Source organism: Narcine bancroftii, chromosome 1 (assembly GCF_036971445.1).
Source record: "Narcine bancroftii isolate sNarBan1 chromosome 1, sNarBan1.hap1, whole genome shotgun sequence".
Classification (NCBI taxonomy): Eukaryota; Metazoa; Chordata; class Chondrichthyes; order Torpediniformes; family Narcinidae; genus Narcine; species Narcine bancroftii.
Genome location: NC_091469.1, coordinates 301,065,165 through 301,082,233, shown reverse-complemented (window position 1 = coordinate 301,082,233; position 17,069 = coordinate 301,065,165). Strand labels below are relative to the sequence as shown.

The window sequence follows — 17,069 nt, the reverse complement described above, 5'->3', positions numbered from 1 at the left end:
CACCCAGTGGAACTGTCACTTCTCTCAAAAATTACTCGACTAATAAAATACCATAAAGTTGGAATAAGGATTCTATTTCTTTCCCATTGGCTGAGTTGCCTTTCTGGAAACTACTGCAATTGGTCATGTGATCTTAAAGACTTTTTTTAAATCACAGCTAGTTTTTTCACATTGTCAAATTTTGTTAAAGAACAAGATGAAATCGCACACCCTACCATCAAACCTGTCCAGTTTCTGATGTCTGTACCTGTCATCACAGGTAATTGATTGAAATGACCACTTTTTTAAGTTAACATGCAACAGTACTGTTTTAATGCAAGTTAACAACTTCGAGATGACAGTGTTTCCTTTAATCTTTAATTCAACCCATCTTTAGCTTTGCAGCTTTTGATAATGTCTTTAAAAAGTAATTGATTCAGATCAATGCAGGTACAGTACAACTCAGATTATCTCAAATGGTTGGGACCATTTCGGATAATTTTTCCAGAGTTCTGATTTTTTTTTTTAAACCAGCCCAGTAGCAACAGCAAATCACTTGTAAGTTTTTAAACAAGGGAAAACTTTTTAAGCATTAAAATAATGTTTAATTCTCTCCAAAAAAAAATGCTGGCCGCCGCCAATCAATGGCATCTCCCCACCAAAGTCCTTGCTGCTGCCGGCAATCCAAGGTCCCCGGTCAGTTCAGCTCCCAAAGAATTTTTGGATAAATGGAAATTCCTGACTTGTTTCAGATATCCTCGTTTATCTAATTTTTAAAAAAATTTCGGATACTTGAGGATTTTGGATAATTGAAGTTGTACTGTAGTTTGTTTTTCTGCAGATGTAATTGCCATTACAGCAATTTGTTTTTATAAAATTAAACATAGACAGGTTTAAGTTACTGCAGCCACAATCTTTAATAAAATAAGAGATTTTGTGAATTTAGCCTTTGTAACTTGCTGTGTTTATTGGACTTTCACAGAAACAATCTTTATTCTATCATCTTTATACTCATCCAGTTTGATTAATATAATGACAATTTTGAAGCTTGATGAATCAAATTATTATTTGTTGCTTGATTTTTTTAAAAATCATTTATTTTGTCAGAATATTTGCACTTGCAATATTGGTGAATTTAGCATGAGCAATTTGCCTACATGGAATTGACAAAATATATTTTGTTCAGATTTAAAATGGGATAGTTTTGGTCTTAGTTATTTTGTAGATTGCAATAAAGTATGATTTGTAAAATATGATGCTATAGGGTGGCAGAAAACCGCTGCATTAACTCGTGTTCCATATCCATTCCTGACACATTACTGTGTGGAATTTACAGGTTTTCCTTGTGACTGCAGGAAATTGATGAAAATGTGAGGAGAATAAAAATGAGATTGGTGCTTGGTGTTTGGCATGGACTTGGTGAGTCAATGGGCCAGTTTCTGTGCTGTCTGACTATATATATATATATATATATATATTTTTTTTTTTTTTTTTTAATTTTAGAGATATAGCACAGTAACAGGCCCTTCCAGCCCACAAGTCAGTGCCACCCAAATAAATAAATTAAACTGTCCTAAACAATTTTGGAGTGTGTGAGGTAACCAGAGCATCTGGGGGAAACCTACATCGCTCATGGGAGAATGTACAAATTTCTCATAGACAGTGCTGGATTCAAACCTGCGTCACTGGTGCTTTATAGCATTGCACTAGATGATGTGCTAACTGTGCCATTTTTCATTCGCTTGCTTAAATGGGAGAAAATCAAAGTCAATGAGCTATAGCACATTACTCACTGATAGTTTTGTTACAGAGGAGCAAAGTTATCTGGTTAATTTTCGGTGATACCACATTTGTTTTAAGTCGCTCTGTGGCTTTTACTCACTGCTTGTTAGTTTGTTCAAATACTTCCCAAATGACATCTTACCTTTCACACAGCTAGTTTACTCAAGCACTCTGAAAAAGATTTCACTCATTTAAAGCAGTCAATATAGCAAATGATTCAAGCAGTTGCAAATGTCAGCAGCAAAGCAAAATTGGAATCCTTTCAAACAGCTTTGAGGATTTTTTTTCTACTTCTGGATAAACTTGCACAGTGCATCAGAATTTTTTCCTTGCAAATGAGATTCAGTTTTACTAATTGGCTATTGGATTACATTTGACTGTTTTGACCATTTCCACAATGCTTATCTGCAGAACATCTCTACCTCAAACATCGTCTAAAATAGTTGACTGAATCTTGGTTTAAAACATCCAGACAGACAGCAAAATACAATATGGCTCTTTTCATTGTTTCTGCAGATTTATTTTAAGAAAGATAGGACAACATATGTAGAAATACCACCTGATTAATCAGACAATTTGGAATGGCGAGCTATGGAATGAGTCAACTTGATTGCTTGCATAGTTTAATCGCGTCTTATCAACCCAACATGCTCCCTGTTTAGGTAAAGTTAGTGGACTTGTTGACAATGTCTTGCATTTATGCTAATCTTGTACCTATCTGACTGAATTTAAAGAGTAGGAATGTCTTTGATAATAATTCAAAATTCATGTGTAACTTGTAAAAGTGAGCTTTCCATAGAATTGCAGAAAATCTTACTCTTTCAGTTTGTCTAAAATGAACAGTTTTTGAAAAGCTCTGGATATTTTTAGCAAGCAATGTATATTGCAGACATGCTTGGTAGATGGTTCTATTTAAGGGGAAAACATTTTGATATTTTCTTTTCCTACAGATGACACGTATAGTATTGCCTTCCATGGTACAGCGGTGAGTCATTTAATTCATTATTTATGAGGGAGATTCCTTCAAAAGTTTAATGACTAATGAGCCTTATCACTGTTTGAATGATTAACAATATAACGATTTACGGAGCGGAAACAGGCCATGTTGGCCTTTCGAGTCCGCACCGGTTCACTGATTTTGTGCGCCCTCTTCAGGCATTGGTCCCGGTAGATCTTCATTCAATAACGATGGACAAATTCAATGCAGGTGGAATCAGTTGTTCTCTTTCTGATGAGATTCTGAGTGATGGTCAAACCCATCTTTTTTTTTCCCATCCAACTATCTTTCAAAATTTGCAAAGTTTGGGGTCCACAGACCCCTAACATTTTTAAAGGTACATTTACACAATGATTTATTTTTTGGGTAGTATTTTCAAATTAGGCTTTAGTGCTAAACACAGCAAAAATTTAGCATTCCAAATAACGGTGGAATTCAGTTCCTAAGCATTAGCGTTTGCTTGCGGAGAACACAAACTGATCATGCCAAGAGATTGATAGTACCCTGGCAAATAAACACATCCACTATAAGCTAACCATTAAAGCATTTTAAAACTCAAGGGCTATGGACCTTGCTTTATTCCCTGGTACATCAATCTCATTAATTATACTGACATGACTGCTAAATAAGAGAATAATGGCAATGATTTTGAAGTTTAAAGTGCATTCAACTCTCACAATGATAAACCCAGATTAATTCCTGTGGGAGAGGGAAAGCAATTTGCAATGTCTAGCTAGCGGCTCGTCTGTTACCACAGCCTAGTCTAGAATTATGCAATCTAGAAGTATGTATCATAACATGATTCATGGGCTCGAAGAAGTGTCTCCTTTTCGGTTTCTCAGCTATTGCTTTAAAGAAAAATCTGAGTCATCACTGTAAATACAAAATGTAGTTTTCTTCAGCTGATTCTGACAATTTAAAACCTGTCCAGTATTTCCTTGGGATAACCTTCACCAGCCAAAAGCAGATGTGAAACGTGACTCATGATTCATGTCATTTAAAGAAGAATGGTTCATCCCCAAGAGCAAAGGAATGCAAGGAAAATAGCAGCAAAACTCTGGAGAGTCCCCAGCAGAATAATGGCTGTACTTTATCTGAAATTCTGAGAATCACAATTCATTAGGACAGACAAGTTATCATTCAACATTAAATGTCTGTCACTGGTGGAGTAAACTTGGATTTTTCAACATGCACCACTTTTGCGTGCAATTTAAGAAACTTTTCGCCCAGTAAGTGCTTCCTGTGATTAGGATTTGTTCTTTCTTGCATTAATTAACCAAAGGCAGTAAGTGGGATCAAAGACAAATAGGGCATAACCAATTTTTACTTCTCTCCAGAGACCCTATGGACCCATATCCCACCCGAAAGTGAGCGTTGCAACTCATTAGATATTGCAGTGAAAGTGCTAGTCATTTCCTTCATTGACTGTTTGATACGGTTTCAATTTGTGGCTGTCTGTCTTGTTGACAGTACCTCCTTGATTAGTTGTGGGAAGCTGAGAATTGTAGCGAGAAAGGGGAAAACAAAACTGCCAATGCGAGAATCTGAAACTAAGCAAAGACTGAGAGAATTCAACAAAACTAGCAACATCTATGGAAAGAGAAATCCAGTCAATCAGTTTACTGGAGCCTCTGGCTCCCTCAAGATCCACAGTTCATCCAACTCCAGCTGGAGTTTGTTAACTCTGTCTGCAAGTGTAGTTGTCTGGGACAAGTACACGGTCTTAGATTTCCCACCTCCCACAACCAGAGCTATCCACTGCTCTAGTCAACTCAATTGTCTAAATTTAATTAAAGGATTTAAGCTACCTCACTTGGACTTACCTCTTTGATAGGAAGTAGGCTCTTCCTCAGCCTCTGCTTGCCAAAGCCTCTTGCACCAAAGCCTTAGAGCTCCACTCCTCACTGGCTGCTCCTTCAGCAATCCCTCCCTTTAATTGATCAGTTACTCACTCACACAAATCAACACTCTGCTTAACCTTTTAGTTGCTTTCTAACTATTTTTAAGCACTAACGACTCGCCTCTCTCTCTCCCGTTTGCAGCTCTTCCCTTCTTCCTCAACTGCCGCAATTCAAATGGCCTCATTAAGCGACTTTCTTAATTGATCGCCCAAGCTTTCACCTATTTTTTTAAATAAAAACATAAGAAATAGAAGCTGGAATTGATTATAACTCAGCTCCTACTGAATCTGCCTCTTCCCAGAACTCTCAATCCTTCTATTATTCAAATGTTTCTTAAAACACTTTCAACTGCTTTGCGGAGCAGAGAATTCTACAGATTCACCAGACGAAGCAGTTCTTCCTCATATCTCTCTTAAATCTACTCCCCTGAATCTTGAGACTATGTCCCCAAGTTCTTATCTCCCAGTGGAAGCAACTTCCCTACTTCTATCTTGTCTATTCCTTTTAGAATTTTATGTTTTTATGTGTTGGAAGCAAAGTAAAAGGCAGAAAGATGAAGGGCAGGTGGGAGAGGGGATCTGTGTGGATGATAGATGGATGGAACTAGGATAGGGGAGGGGACAAAAATGAATGATGAGGATGTCTGAAGTGGAATATATAAGGGAGCAAAAATGGGAGGACTGGAGTTCAATTAGAGAGGGGGAATGCAGGAAGTAAGAGTCGCCTTTCATTCCCTTTTGTTCTGTGAGTCTTAAATCTATAAATTTAACATCAACGTGACTACAGAGTCTAGTTTTATCCTATTAACTCTACACTCTTGTCATTTGTAACATAAAAGTAGCATTCTATAGTTGTAAACATCTGAGGTAACCATTAAGAATATTTTTGTCATTTCTCTGAGTAGTACTCAATGACAAGCAATTATGATTCCATCCAATATTCAGGCCCTTAAACCAATGAGCATGCACTGCTTTGGTAGTATTTGTTGACCTAGTGGATTATCCTGTTTAACAATCTAGAGATGTGTTCAGATCTTAGTTTTATAGTTGAGCAATTTATATTCAGTTAAATAAACTCTCACAGAGAAAGCTAGTTATCTGTGATATTTATAAAAGCAACAGAGTTTAATATCCAACTGGTTTATTAATAAAATGCACCACTTGATTCTGTCATATAAAAAAGGTATTGTTTTATGTCTCTTACCCAAAATGATCATTACCTAATTTTTGCTTTCCATAAACAGAAATGTACTTTCTGAGGAAAATGTCTGCCATTCAAATAGTCAAAAGTTTTGTGATCCTTCATTCCTTTGTGTAGATAACCATTTGTACATTGAGATTCAAATGAATTTTCATTGCCTTTTAAATAGCAGTATTTTCCTTTTTTTTGTTTGCTTTGACCTCAAGGTAAAATACATGTAGATTTCATAGGGTGATATAGTTTAGGGTGATAGACTGAGATGGCTTTGAGGGAATCACACTTTTCTCAAGAAGCATATGTTATTTTCCAGTTGATACATACTGGAGCCCTGCTCCAGCTCCCTCAACAGCCCCTAAGGAGCTGGATGAGGTTCCCACCCTGGATGAGACATATAAGACAATCGAACAACTGAAAAGTGGCAAAGCAGCAGGTATGGATGGAATCCCCCCAGAAGTCTGGAAGGCTGGCGGCAAAACTCTGCATGCTAAACTGCATGAGTTTTTCAAGCTTTGTTGGGACCAAGGTAAACTGCCTCAGGATCTTCGTGATGCCACCATCATCACCCTGTACAAAAACAAAGGCGAGAAATCAGACTGCTCAAACTACAGGGGAATCACGTTGCTCTCCATTGCAGGCAAAATCTTCGCTAGGATTCTACTAAATAGAATAATACCTAGTGTCGCCGAGAATATTCTCCCAGAATCACAGTGCGGCTTTCGCGCAAACAGAGGAACCACTGACATGGTCTTTGCCCTCAGACAGCTCCAAGAAAAGTGCAGAGAACAAAACAAAGGACTCTACATCACCTTTGTTGACCTCACCAAAGCCTTCGACACCGTGAGCAGGAAAGGGCTTTGGCAAATACTAGAGCGCATCGGATGTCCCCCAAAGTTCCTCAACATGATTATCCAACTGCACGAAAACCAACAAGGTCGGGTCAGATACAGCAATGAGCTCTCTGAACCCTTCTCCATTAACAATGGCGTGAAGCAAGGCTGTGTTCTCGCACCAACCCTCTTTTCAATCTTCTTCAGCATGATGCTGAACCAAGCCATGAAAGACCCCAACAATGAAGACGCTGTTTACATCCGGTACCGCACGGATGGCAGTCTCTTCAATCTGAGGCGCCTGCAAGCTCACACCAAGACACAAGAGAAACTTGTCCGTGAACTACTCTTTGCAGATGATGCCGCTTTAGTTGCCCATTCAGAGCCAGCTCTTCAGCGCTTGACGTCCTGCTTTGCGGAAACTGCCAAAATGTTTGGCCTGGAAGTCAGCCTGAAGAAAACTGAGGTCCTCCATCAGCCAGCTCCCCACCATGACTACCAGCCCCCCCACATCTCCATCGGGCACACAAAACTCAAAACGGTCAACCAGTTTACCTATCTCGGCTGCACCATTTCATCAGATGCAAGGATCGACAATGAGATAGACAACAGACTCGCCAAGGCAAATAGCGCCTTTGGAAGACTACACAAAAGAGTCTGGAAAAACAACCAACTGAAAAACCTCACAAAGATAAGCGTATACAGAGCCGTTGTCATACCCACACTCCTGTTCGGCTCCGAATCATGGGTCCTCTACCGGCACCACCTACGGCTCCTAGAACGCTTCCACCAGCGTTGTCTCCGCTCCATCCTCAACATCCATTGGAGCGCTTACACCCCTAACGTCGAAGTACTCGAGATGGCAGAGGTCGACAGCATCGAGTCCACGCTGCTGAAGATCCAGCTGCGCTGGATGGGTCACGTCTCCAGAATGGAGGACCATCGCCTTCCCAAGATCGTGTTATATGGCGAGCTCTCCACTGGCCACCGTGACAGAGGTGCACCAAAGAAAAGGTACAAGGACTGCCTAAAGAAATCTCTTGGTGCCTGCCACATTGACCACCGCCAGTGGGCTGATAACGCCTCAAACCGTGCATCTTGGCGCCTCACAGTTTGGCGGGCAGCAACCTCCTTTGAAGAAGACCGCAGAGCCCACCTCACTGACAAAAGGCAAAGGAGGAAAAACCCAACACCCAACCCCAACCAACCAATTTTCCCTTGCAACAGTTGCAATCGTGTCTGCCTGTCCCGCATCGGACTTGTCAGCCACAAACGAGCCTGCAGCTGACGTGGACTTTTTACCCCCTCCATAAATCTTCGTCCGCGAAGCCAAGCCAAAGAAAAAAAGAGGACATACTTAAAGCTGCTTAACATGAGGGTACCAAAATTGCTGAAACATTGAATGCCAAACAAAATCTTGTCAAGGTACACAAAACAAATTGAGAATAATTCCTTGTAATAACTTTTTGAAGTTAGTGAAGTTAGATTTATCCTTGTCATATTTATTTGGTGCAAGTATTTTGCTTGTTTCTCTGAATAATTGTAGAATTTCTTTTGAAGGTCAAAGGGCATCATCCTGAATGTGTCTTCTGCTAGCGCATTGTATCCTGTGCCCCTGCTGACGCTCTACTCTGCAACCAAAGTAAGATTTATTTCTCCCTCAAGGTTGAACTGTAGATTAACTTACATTTTTAATTTGTTTAATATTGTATGCATGCTCTGGCTAAAACTGTCTTTTCCAACTAGAATTGCAAAAATTATGAATACATTTGTTATTCTGATACACCTTTTTACCTGGTTGTGGTTCCTATTGATTTGTTTAAACAAATTCACATTTTTAAAAATAATTAGAGCACAGTAACAGGCCCTTCCATCCCACAACCCCGCGTCGCCCAAATACACCCGTGTGACTAATTAACCTTTCAAGTCCGTATATCTTTGGAATGTGGAAGGAAACCAGAGCACTTCGAGGAAACCCACTTAGACACAGGCAAAAATGTACAAACTCCATACAGACAGTAGCAGATTCAAACCCGTGGTAATGATATTGCCCAACTGTTGCAAGTAACCAGGCCATCAGAATTATTTTTGAAAGTTGATTTCAGAAGCAAGAAAAGAAAGAAACATGAAGAGTTCAAAACATAAGCATCAAATTATTGTTTGGTGCATTAGATGGAAATATATAATTTATTTTAGTTACTTGGATTCCTATTTCTAGGGAACAATCCTAATGCAGGAGAGTCTTTCATTGAATTTAATTTTTAAAATTTCTTCTGTCCTGTTTGTCTTTCCACTTCTGGATGGGAGGTGCTGTCTGTAAAGAGTTTGTACATTCTCCCCGTGTTTGCATGGGTTTCCTCCCACCCTTCAAAATGTATGGGATTGTAGGTTAATTGGGTGTAATTAGGTAGCTTGGGTTTGTGTGCTGAAAGGACTTAGTTACCATGCTGTATGTCTAAATTTAAAATATATAACCGGTGTGTGTAGAAGATCTTGGTTAGTAAGATGAGAATTTAGAATATGAGACAGTGCAACTTGGGTATCAGAGTTCTGGATAATTCATATTTACAGTTAGTGTTGAAACATTGCATATGAGCAAATTTCAATAGGTAAGCCTGCAGATTGGTACTGAGTTTCATCTGCTGATGACTGCTTATGGTATGTGATGAGGCCACATTACAAGTGTGGATGTGGTTGCCTTGACAACAGGGAATATTAAGTCAGAAGCTCCATTTGGATGTTTCAGTCATTGAGCCTGTAAAATGGATTGTATCCACCTCTCTGAAGAATATACTTGCAATATCACACTTTAGCTTTCCAAGAATTAATTGGAGAAAGTTTTGGCATGTGCATTATTGAATAGCTGCTGTGCTGTGGTCCAAACTTTAGAAGGGTTGGGAGATGGTGAAAAGGTGCATCTTTGAATTTTCAACGAGTGTTTAGAATCTTCTTTAATGTTTCGAAGGGACAGCATGTTGAGAAAATGGAATCCAAAATGCAGGATTGAGAAGAGACTGAGGAATCTTAGATATGCGATGTATCTAGATTTTCAGAATTTATTGTTAAGAAATTCATTGTTTTTGTAGCAGCATTCACAGTGCAAACATTTATATTCCTCTTAAAACATTACTATTAAAAAATGCACAAAGAATAAGGCAGTGTTTTTGGTTCATTGATTATTGATGGCAGCTGAAAAGAAGCTGTCCTAATGCTGTCTTTGGGCTCCTCTGAAGAGGGCATGGCCTGGGTGGTGGGGGTCTTTAAGGATAGAGACTTTTTAAAGACACCACCTTCAGAAGATATTTGAGAAGCCATGAGTTTGTTAAACAACAGTTGTTGGGATTAATTGATTAGCATGCAAAGAGAATAGCTGAACAGAAAATGAGGTAGAAATAAATGGGTATTGTCATGAGGCAAGTTTTTACCATTTGGGGTGCCTAATGGCTCCATATTGGAGCTGTTTACTAGATTTTTCAGTGAGACGGCTAAAAGAATAGGGATTAAGGTCCTGGTGTGTTGAGGGAAAAATATCCACGTGGAGGACAGAATTTACAAAGAAAATTAAAAATGGGTGAGTGGACTGTATCATGTAGGGAAATGGAAAAAAAAGCTTCAAACAGTGCAGAGCATAGTTGTTGCTCACTGGAGGTGTGGTGGCATGTTTTGCTGTTAGGATTTCAGAATAAGAGAGTAATGAAGTCTTGTCAAAAATAGCTTTGAGGTCACATTTGGGATGCTATATACAGATTAGTTCTTGGGAAAGATAACATTGTTTTAGAAACAGTGTAGTTTTGATTTATTAATCATTAGTCTGAGGTTATTCTCTAAAGCAAGATTGATTTGCGAGGGCCTATTCTGGAAGTAAACATCGGGTATCAGTTAATACATCAATTTATAATAATATCAAAGGTGCTTCAGGACCAAAACTTTGTCAAGTCACTTTTTAGACGTTGAACGAGCGAACTATAGGGGTGGGTGCACAGATTTGGAGCAGGTAGTCCAAAAATGATGAAAGCATTGTCTGAAATGCTGATTGACATTGTTCAGTAAGGAGCAAATCGAGAAAGATATTGTTGAGAAACTTCATGTCGATAAGAAATGAGTGATTGAAAGATAAATCTCTATGACTGCCACTGGAATAGCCGTGTGTCAAAGGAAGAAAAGTCACTGGCAACCCTCTTCCAATGACTCATTTAAATGCATGGGATTCTGGGATGGATTAAAAAGGAGAATAATAAGTTTGGTGTTTCACTTGTGTAAAGGGTCTAGTTTTGAGAGCATATTCATACAATAGGTTATTTTAGGGTAGATTTTGAAGTTTCCACTGAAGCATGAAAGGACGTCAGATACAGAGAGCATTGAGACTGCCTGATTTCAGAACAGAGTTGTCAGGTCTCCATGAATTCCTGATTTCAGCTCTTGCCTGTGAAACTCTATATCAGGAATAAAATTTCAAAATTAAACCAATTGATTGTTTAATGCTCAATCTGGAACAATAACTTCATTTCTATCAATACTTGTTTATTTCCGACAGACATTTGTGGATTTTTTTTCACGAGCACTCCATGCTGAGTACAATTACAAGGGGATCATTGTCCAGGTAAGCAGAGCTTATTTTGGGAAAGGACCCTTGTGGTTACTATAGGAACAACTGCTGTCATAGCAACTAATAAATCTGATTTGGAACTGGCAGTGTGACACTAGTGAGAGGAGTAATGAGTGCTAAGAAAATGAGAAGGTGCATGATTTTAATCGCGATTCACAAATGGAATGTCTTCATTTACATATACTGCATTGTTGGTCATTTTCAAGTAAATTTCCCCAATTTTTAAAATAATTTCTCCCTCTGGTGGTGTAATTATCCTCTAAGCCTCAAATGGTTTCATAAAAGTTTTCAATGCTGGTGTCTTACTGAAAGAAATACTTTTCATCTACTTTCATGAAACTCAGTGGTGTTGATAATGAATGGTAGTTGCTTAAGAGTCATGCATAATGTTCATTTCACAATTGGCTTGAAAGATGTAACGGTGACATACAAAGTTTAACTTTGCCAACCTTTATTATTAGAAAAACATTGAAATCATCCATTTGTCTTTAAAATTTTTCAATTTGATGTATTGATTTTCCAATGAATGTTTTAGCTGATTATGGGATTAATTCACTGCTGCTTTCTGTCTTTTAAATATTTTAAAATCCAGTCACGTTTGATTTTTACAATTACCTAAATTTTGAATGACCTCTTGACTCAGATCAGGATAAAAAAAGACTCTGCTATTCTGAATCAATAATGGGGCTTGTCATTGTCTCGCATTTTGTACTGCAAGTCGAAGTATTGCTTCTCTAACCAAATAACTCAGACATCAAGTTATTACCGGTCTCGGGGGTTGACCAGCTGAGGGTATTCTTCTTAAAGCTCTATGGGCTCTTTCCAGTGCCAATCCCCCAGGGAAAAATTCTTTCCCTAATATTTGCGGAATCCAGTCTTTAAAAAAAACGAAGAGGATCTTGTCCTTCTATACCTTCTGGCAAACCACATTATTCCTTCTGCTTTGATTTTCCAAATAATCTATTTTTCTTTCTAGCTCCTTCTCATGGTCTCTTAATTCTATGACTGATTTTTCCACCTTCATCACTTTTTCTGTGTTGTCACTTGTTGTTGACAGACCAAAAAAGCAGTCTGAAATTTTTAAAAATCTTCATAAGATGCATCCACACGTGTCTTAACCATATTTAATTCTGAACTTATACCAGCATTCATTTGAACCATTTAATTCATTAGAGATGTCAACATAGGTTGAAGAACTGCATTCAATTGCATACACTGTGAATCAGTAAATCTCAGCTCTGCTCTCTCTGACATGGGGGCAGAACAAGGTAACTGCAGCTCCTGCTGCAATTCAACAGAAGGCATTTTACTGCGGGTCTGGACTCCCAGCGACGGCACCCCGACTTCTTCAGGGGGTCACCGCTGGTCTCCCCCCTGTTAGGTCTGCTTTGTTCATGAATGAGTGAGTCAAACACCAGACTGAGTCGAAATCAAGGTTCTTTGTTCTTTATTGCCGGATTGTAACACTTGCAACTAACAGTGTTAGTTGGAGAATGCGCCTTCTCCAACTAACACTGTTAGTTGCAAGTGTTACAATCCAGCAATAAAGAACAAAGAACCTTGATTTCGACTCAGTCTGGTGTTTGACTCACTCATTCATGAACAAAGCAGACCTAACACCCCACATCTTGTTGTTTTCTCATCCATTTGTGAAGAAAAATGATTTCTTCAGATTGTAATGCTTCCTGTTGCATTTCCAACTCTTCCGGAGAACGGGTAATTCCAGCACCATCCTTCATTTGGTGAGTAATAGGTTCTTTTTTCAGCCCCCACAGGCGATCTTTGGGATTTAGGCAATGAAGAAATTGAGCCTGGGGCTGTTTCAAGTCATCTAGGCCCCAGATCTTCAGCACTTCGAAAATGTATCTTCTTTTGAACTTGAGATTTAGTCTTTTTACCATTAGTGGCCATAATAATTCCTTAATACTTTAAACTAAAATTTAAAAAGTTTAAACTTGGAAACAAAGGGTTAAAAAACAGGTATTTAAAAGTCTGGCCAGAGAGGTCGAGATTGCACATCTAGACTCTACACCATCTTGCCATGCCCCCCAAATTAAATTTTTTTTTAACTTGTACAACAGTGAGGCCAGTGAATGGAAACAAATCTTATTGAACCTTGAGTGCTTTCTAAAATTATGGCTGAAGAACGTAATCCACTACAGTAAAAATCCAGATGTCAGAAATCCAGCCCACCCGAGAATCTGGACTCTCAAACTTTTTTAATTTGACGGGCTTTTGAATGCATGTATAAGCGCCACAGATGCCCAGCGGCAACAAGTGACCATGCTTAAATAAGGTAATCTGACCACAAAGAAATACATTTGTATCCTGTATTTTTCTTTTATGATATTGATTTTTAAACATAATTTCAAGCATACACTCTTTTGTCATGAAAAAGATTAGTTTACATTTTGGTCAAGTGCTAACTTTGCTTTTGATAAATGAAACAAGCTATATTTGCTAATGAATAAACTATCAACATTTTACTGTTCACCTCTTGTTTATTTCTCCTTAATTATTAAATTACTATTGTCATTTTTGTTACGATACCTGCTTTCTGAATTTACACATTCTTTTTCTCCAATTTATTTTGTTGAAAGAAGAGAAACTCCAATTGACAATTCAACTTAGAAATAACAAATGGTGTGTTTTTAAAAATCAAAGTGAACTTCACTTTCCCAGCTAAAATATGAAATATAACAAACCTAGCACTGCAGCATGTTTAACTTGTAAATCCTCAGACATGTCTAAAGGATGATGTAGATCTTTGGTAACTCTGAATGAAACTCGTATAGACTGGCTATTCTCAACCTTTTTTTTGCTCTTGATCCCCATAGGACTCTGCTCAAAGGGTTTATGGGTCCTCTTCCCTGGGAAGCAGTCAAGTTTTAGATTCTCCTGTACTTCTCTCCTACTGACTACATTTAAAAAAAAAATCTTATGCAAGTTGGAAAAAAAGACCTTTACTTGAATGTGCTGTGAACCCTAGTGTTTTTTTTTTGGGGGGGGGTGGGAGGAGTTTAGAATGGCTGTTCTCAAATTTCTTTCCCCAGATTTAGATTGTCATAAGCTTAATTGCTTTATTAATCCTTCAGGTAAAGGAGACTAAGAACCTATTTTTTTTTAAATTTGGAGATACAGGCTCTTCCAGTCATGAACCCATGCCGCCCAAATAGATCCATGTGACCAGTTAACCTACTAACCCCATATATCTATTTGGTTTGGCCTGAGCATCATGTACTAAATTGCCTGAGAAAACAATACCTCATTTGGTCCCTAGAACATGCTCTGCCATTTGTTAAGAGTACAGCTAGTTTTGTACCTCAACACAACTTTCCTATATTAACCACATAACTTGGATTTCCCCTATGATCCTAAAGTCTACATATCTTGGGTGTATTCAGTGATTGAGTCTCTATAACCCTCCTGGGCAGAGTATTTCAAAGATATGCTATCCTTTATTTTCTTTCATTCACATACTGAAATGGTTTATTTTGTGGCTGTTTGCCTAATTCTGGATGCACAATATTCTAGGATTCTCATCAGGACAGTATTCAATACTCAGTAGACCCCTGAAACCTTTGACCTTAATCTACCCAGGGATACAAAACAGCCTTCAAGTTCCCTTCAACTGCATCATTTCCAGACATCATACATTGAATGTTCATTGTTGGCTAAGTATAATAAATGTCTTCCCCTTGGGGTGTAGCTCCAAGGTGGCTTAGCATCACTTTTAAGGCAGGTAGAAATGGAGGATCTATAATGTACATGTTCCAGCAACATGTACATCCAAAGAGTTTTCTTTTAAATCAGATGGTATTAACTATTTGTTTGGATTAGTAATTTATGCAAACTACTGAAGAATTTGAATCCTTATTGAACCACACATCCTCCTTTCAAACTTTCAAATTAATTAGATTTGTCAATGTTACACCAGGTACACTTCTACATATTGTCAGTAGGCAAGAAGATGGTTTCCGTCAGAACTGTCGAGAAAGTTTAAGTAAAAAAACTGTGCCCTTTTTATCTGATAACTAGTGGTGTTCCCTATTTGCACCATCTAGTGGCTAATATTTAAATTTCCCAAGCATATTTTGTGCTCTAGTATTTTTATATGCATCATCACTTAAAGATTACTTAAATTTAGACATACAGCTCAGTAACAGGCCATTTCAACCCATGAGTCTATGCTGGCCAATTTACACCCCATTAACCTACACCCCTAATATGTTTTGAACGGTGGGAGGAAACTGGAGTCCCCGGAGAAAACCCACACAGACCCAGAGAATGTTACATACCGCACAGGGCTCAAACCCTGGTCCGGACCTGTTTGCTGGTGCTGTAAAGGCGTTGTGCTAACCACTACGCCAACCACGCTGCCCTGAAAGGAAGACGAGGTTAAGGTTAGCTGACATCTTATTAATAGTGAAGAAGGCTATAGTTTTAACTCCTAATTTATTTGTGCTCTTATAGTCTTTTAATTGGCTTTTCACTGATGACTTATCTTTGTTTTAGAGCATACTTCCATTTTACGTGGCAACTAAAATGAGTAAGTTGCGAACACCGACTATGCAGAAACCAAGTGCAGAAACCTATGTGAAAGCTGCCTTAAACACAGTTGGCCTTCAAGTGCAGACAAATGGCTATTTACCACATGCCATAATGGTAAGAATCCCCAAAAAATTCGACATCAGTTGTGCAATTTATTAGCTTTGTTTTTCTTGCATCATTAAAGGGTTCAAATGTGCTCACACTTTATTGCTCGTGTATTTTGGGGATGATTGGATGGGTACTGTCAGACATTTTGTCCATGAAATTGGACTTTTTTAATGTGTGACTGGTCGACTATTTTATAATGAAATGTTCCATAGTCTCACCTGAATGTAAATTTCCTATTAGTATGCCATTTTTTGTTAGTTTACAAATTGTTAGCATACTTGAATTGGTTTTGGAATCCCATTGCAACTCTCATTCCTGTTAATTTGGTATTTATTTGTACTTAAATGTTGGTGGAATATTTGTGGTTTTGCTCCAATGCCAAACAAGAAATAAGTATTTTCGGAACAGGGATTTACCACATCTATTTCTTGAGCTTATTTCAACCATTCGTGTTAAACACTATTATTAACTGAAGTTATTTAAATTGTGATGCACCTTTTGCATAACTGTGCTTTGACGATGAAATTTACTGCCGCAGGTTAACAATTCCCCAAAATGTTAGGTGATTTGCATTGTGATTGTAATAAAATTGCCTAATGGGTTATAGGGTTTTGTGGGACATAATTGAGACTTTCCATCAAGTTAGGTAGGCCTTCACTGATTGCTAGATGTATACTATACTCAACTTTTTTTTTCTGTTGCTATTCTGGAGGTTCTTAATCATTTTATTTCATAGCTGTTGTACCTTGTTACATGTGATTTTGTGCATTTGGAACCAACTGAATACTGAATCGCATGAACTTTTGCATCTGAGCTGTCTGACCTCGTGGGATCTGATCTGTCATCCATCCTACATCAGTTTTAATTAGTAGTTGGATCCTCCATCCCATCCCTTGCTTCATTCAGAGTTGCCAAGCAGCATGTGAGGAGAGGCTGAATTGTAAAAAATGAGAACTGAACGGTCAGAGGTAAAATGTCATGTAGTAAAACAGAGACACTCGGTAGAAGAGGTCTCTGCGCAAAAGTTTGCTTTGCTCTCGGGAAGTGGGTGCTGTGAAGAAAGCCATCACTTATTGTGTGTCCCTGATTACCTGCTGAATGAGTTATTTCAACATGGA

At 38.4% G+C, this 17,069-nt stretch overlaps 1 protein-coding gene and 1 long non-coding RNA gene across 7 annotated transcripts in view; one reads left to right on the top strand and one right to left on the bottom strand.

The window, feature by feature from the left end:
* LOC138746997 (uncharacterized) overlaps positions 1–17,069 on the bottom strand; it is a 41,198-nt gene that overhangs the window by 19,285 nt on the left and 4,844 nt on the right. The window contains exon 2 of the long non-coding RNA XR_011347227.1: positions 15,591–15,673. This is a non-coding gene — a long non-coding RNA (uncharacterized lncRNA). The remainder of the gene's footprint in view (positions 1–15,590; positions 15,674–17,069) is intronic.
* The window catches only part of hsd17b12a (hydroxysteroid (17-beta) dehydrogenase 12a), a 108,150-nt gene that overhangs the window by 90,350 nt on the left and 731 nt on the right, over positions 1–17,069 (top strand). For all 6 annotated transcript variants that reach the window (XM_069905729.1, XM_069905720.1, XM_069905735.1 and 3 more), the window contains 4 exons: positions 2,712–2,746; positions 8,247–8,328; positions 11,221–11,286; positions 15,808–15,957. In XM_069905729.1, coding sequence (XP_069761830.1) covers positions 2,712–2,746; positions 8,247–8,328; positions 11,221–11,286; positions 15,808–15,957 — 333 coding nt within the window. The remainder of the gene's footprint in view (positions 1–2,711; positions 2,747–8,246; positions 8,329–11,220; positions 11,287–15,807; positions 15,958–17,069) is intronic.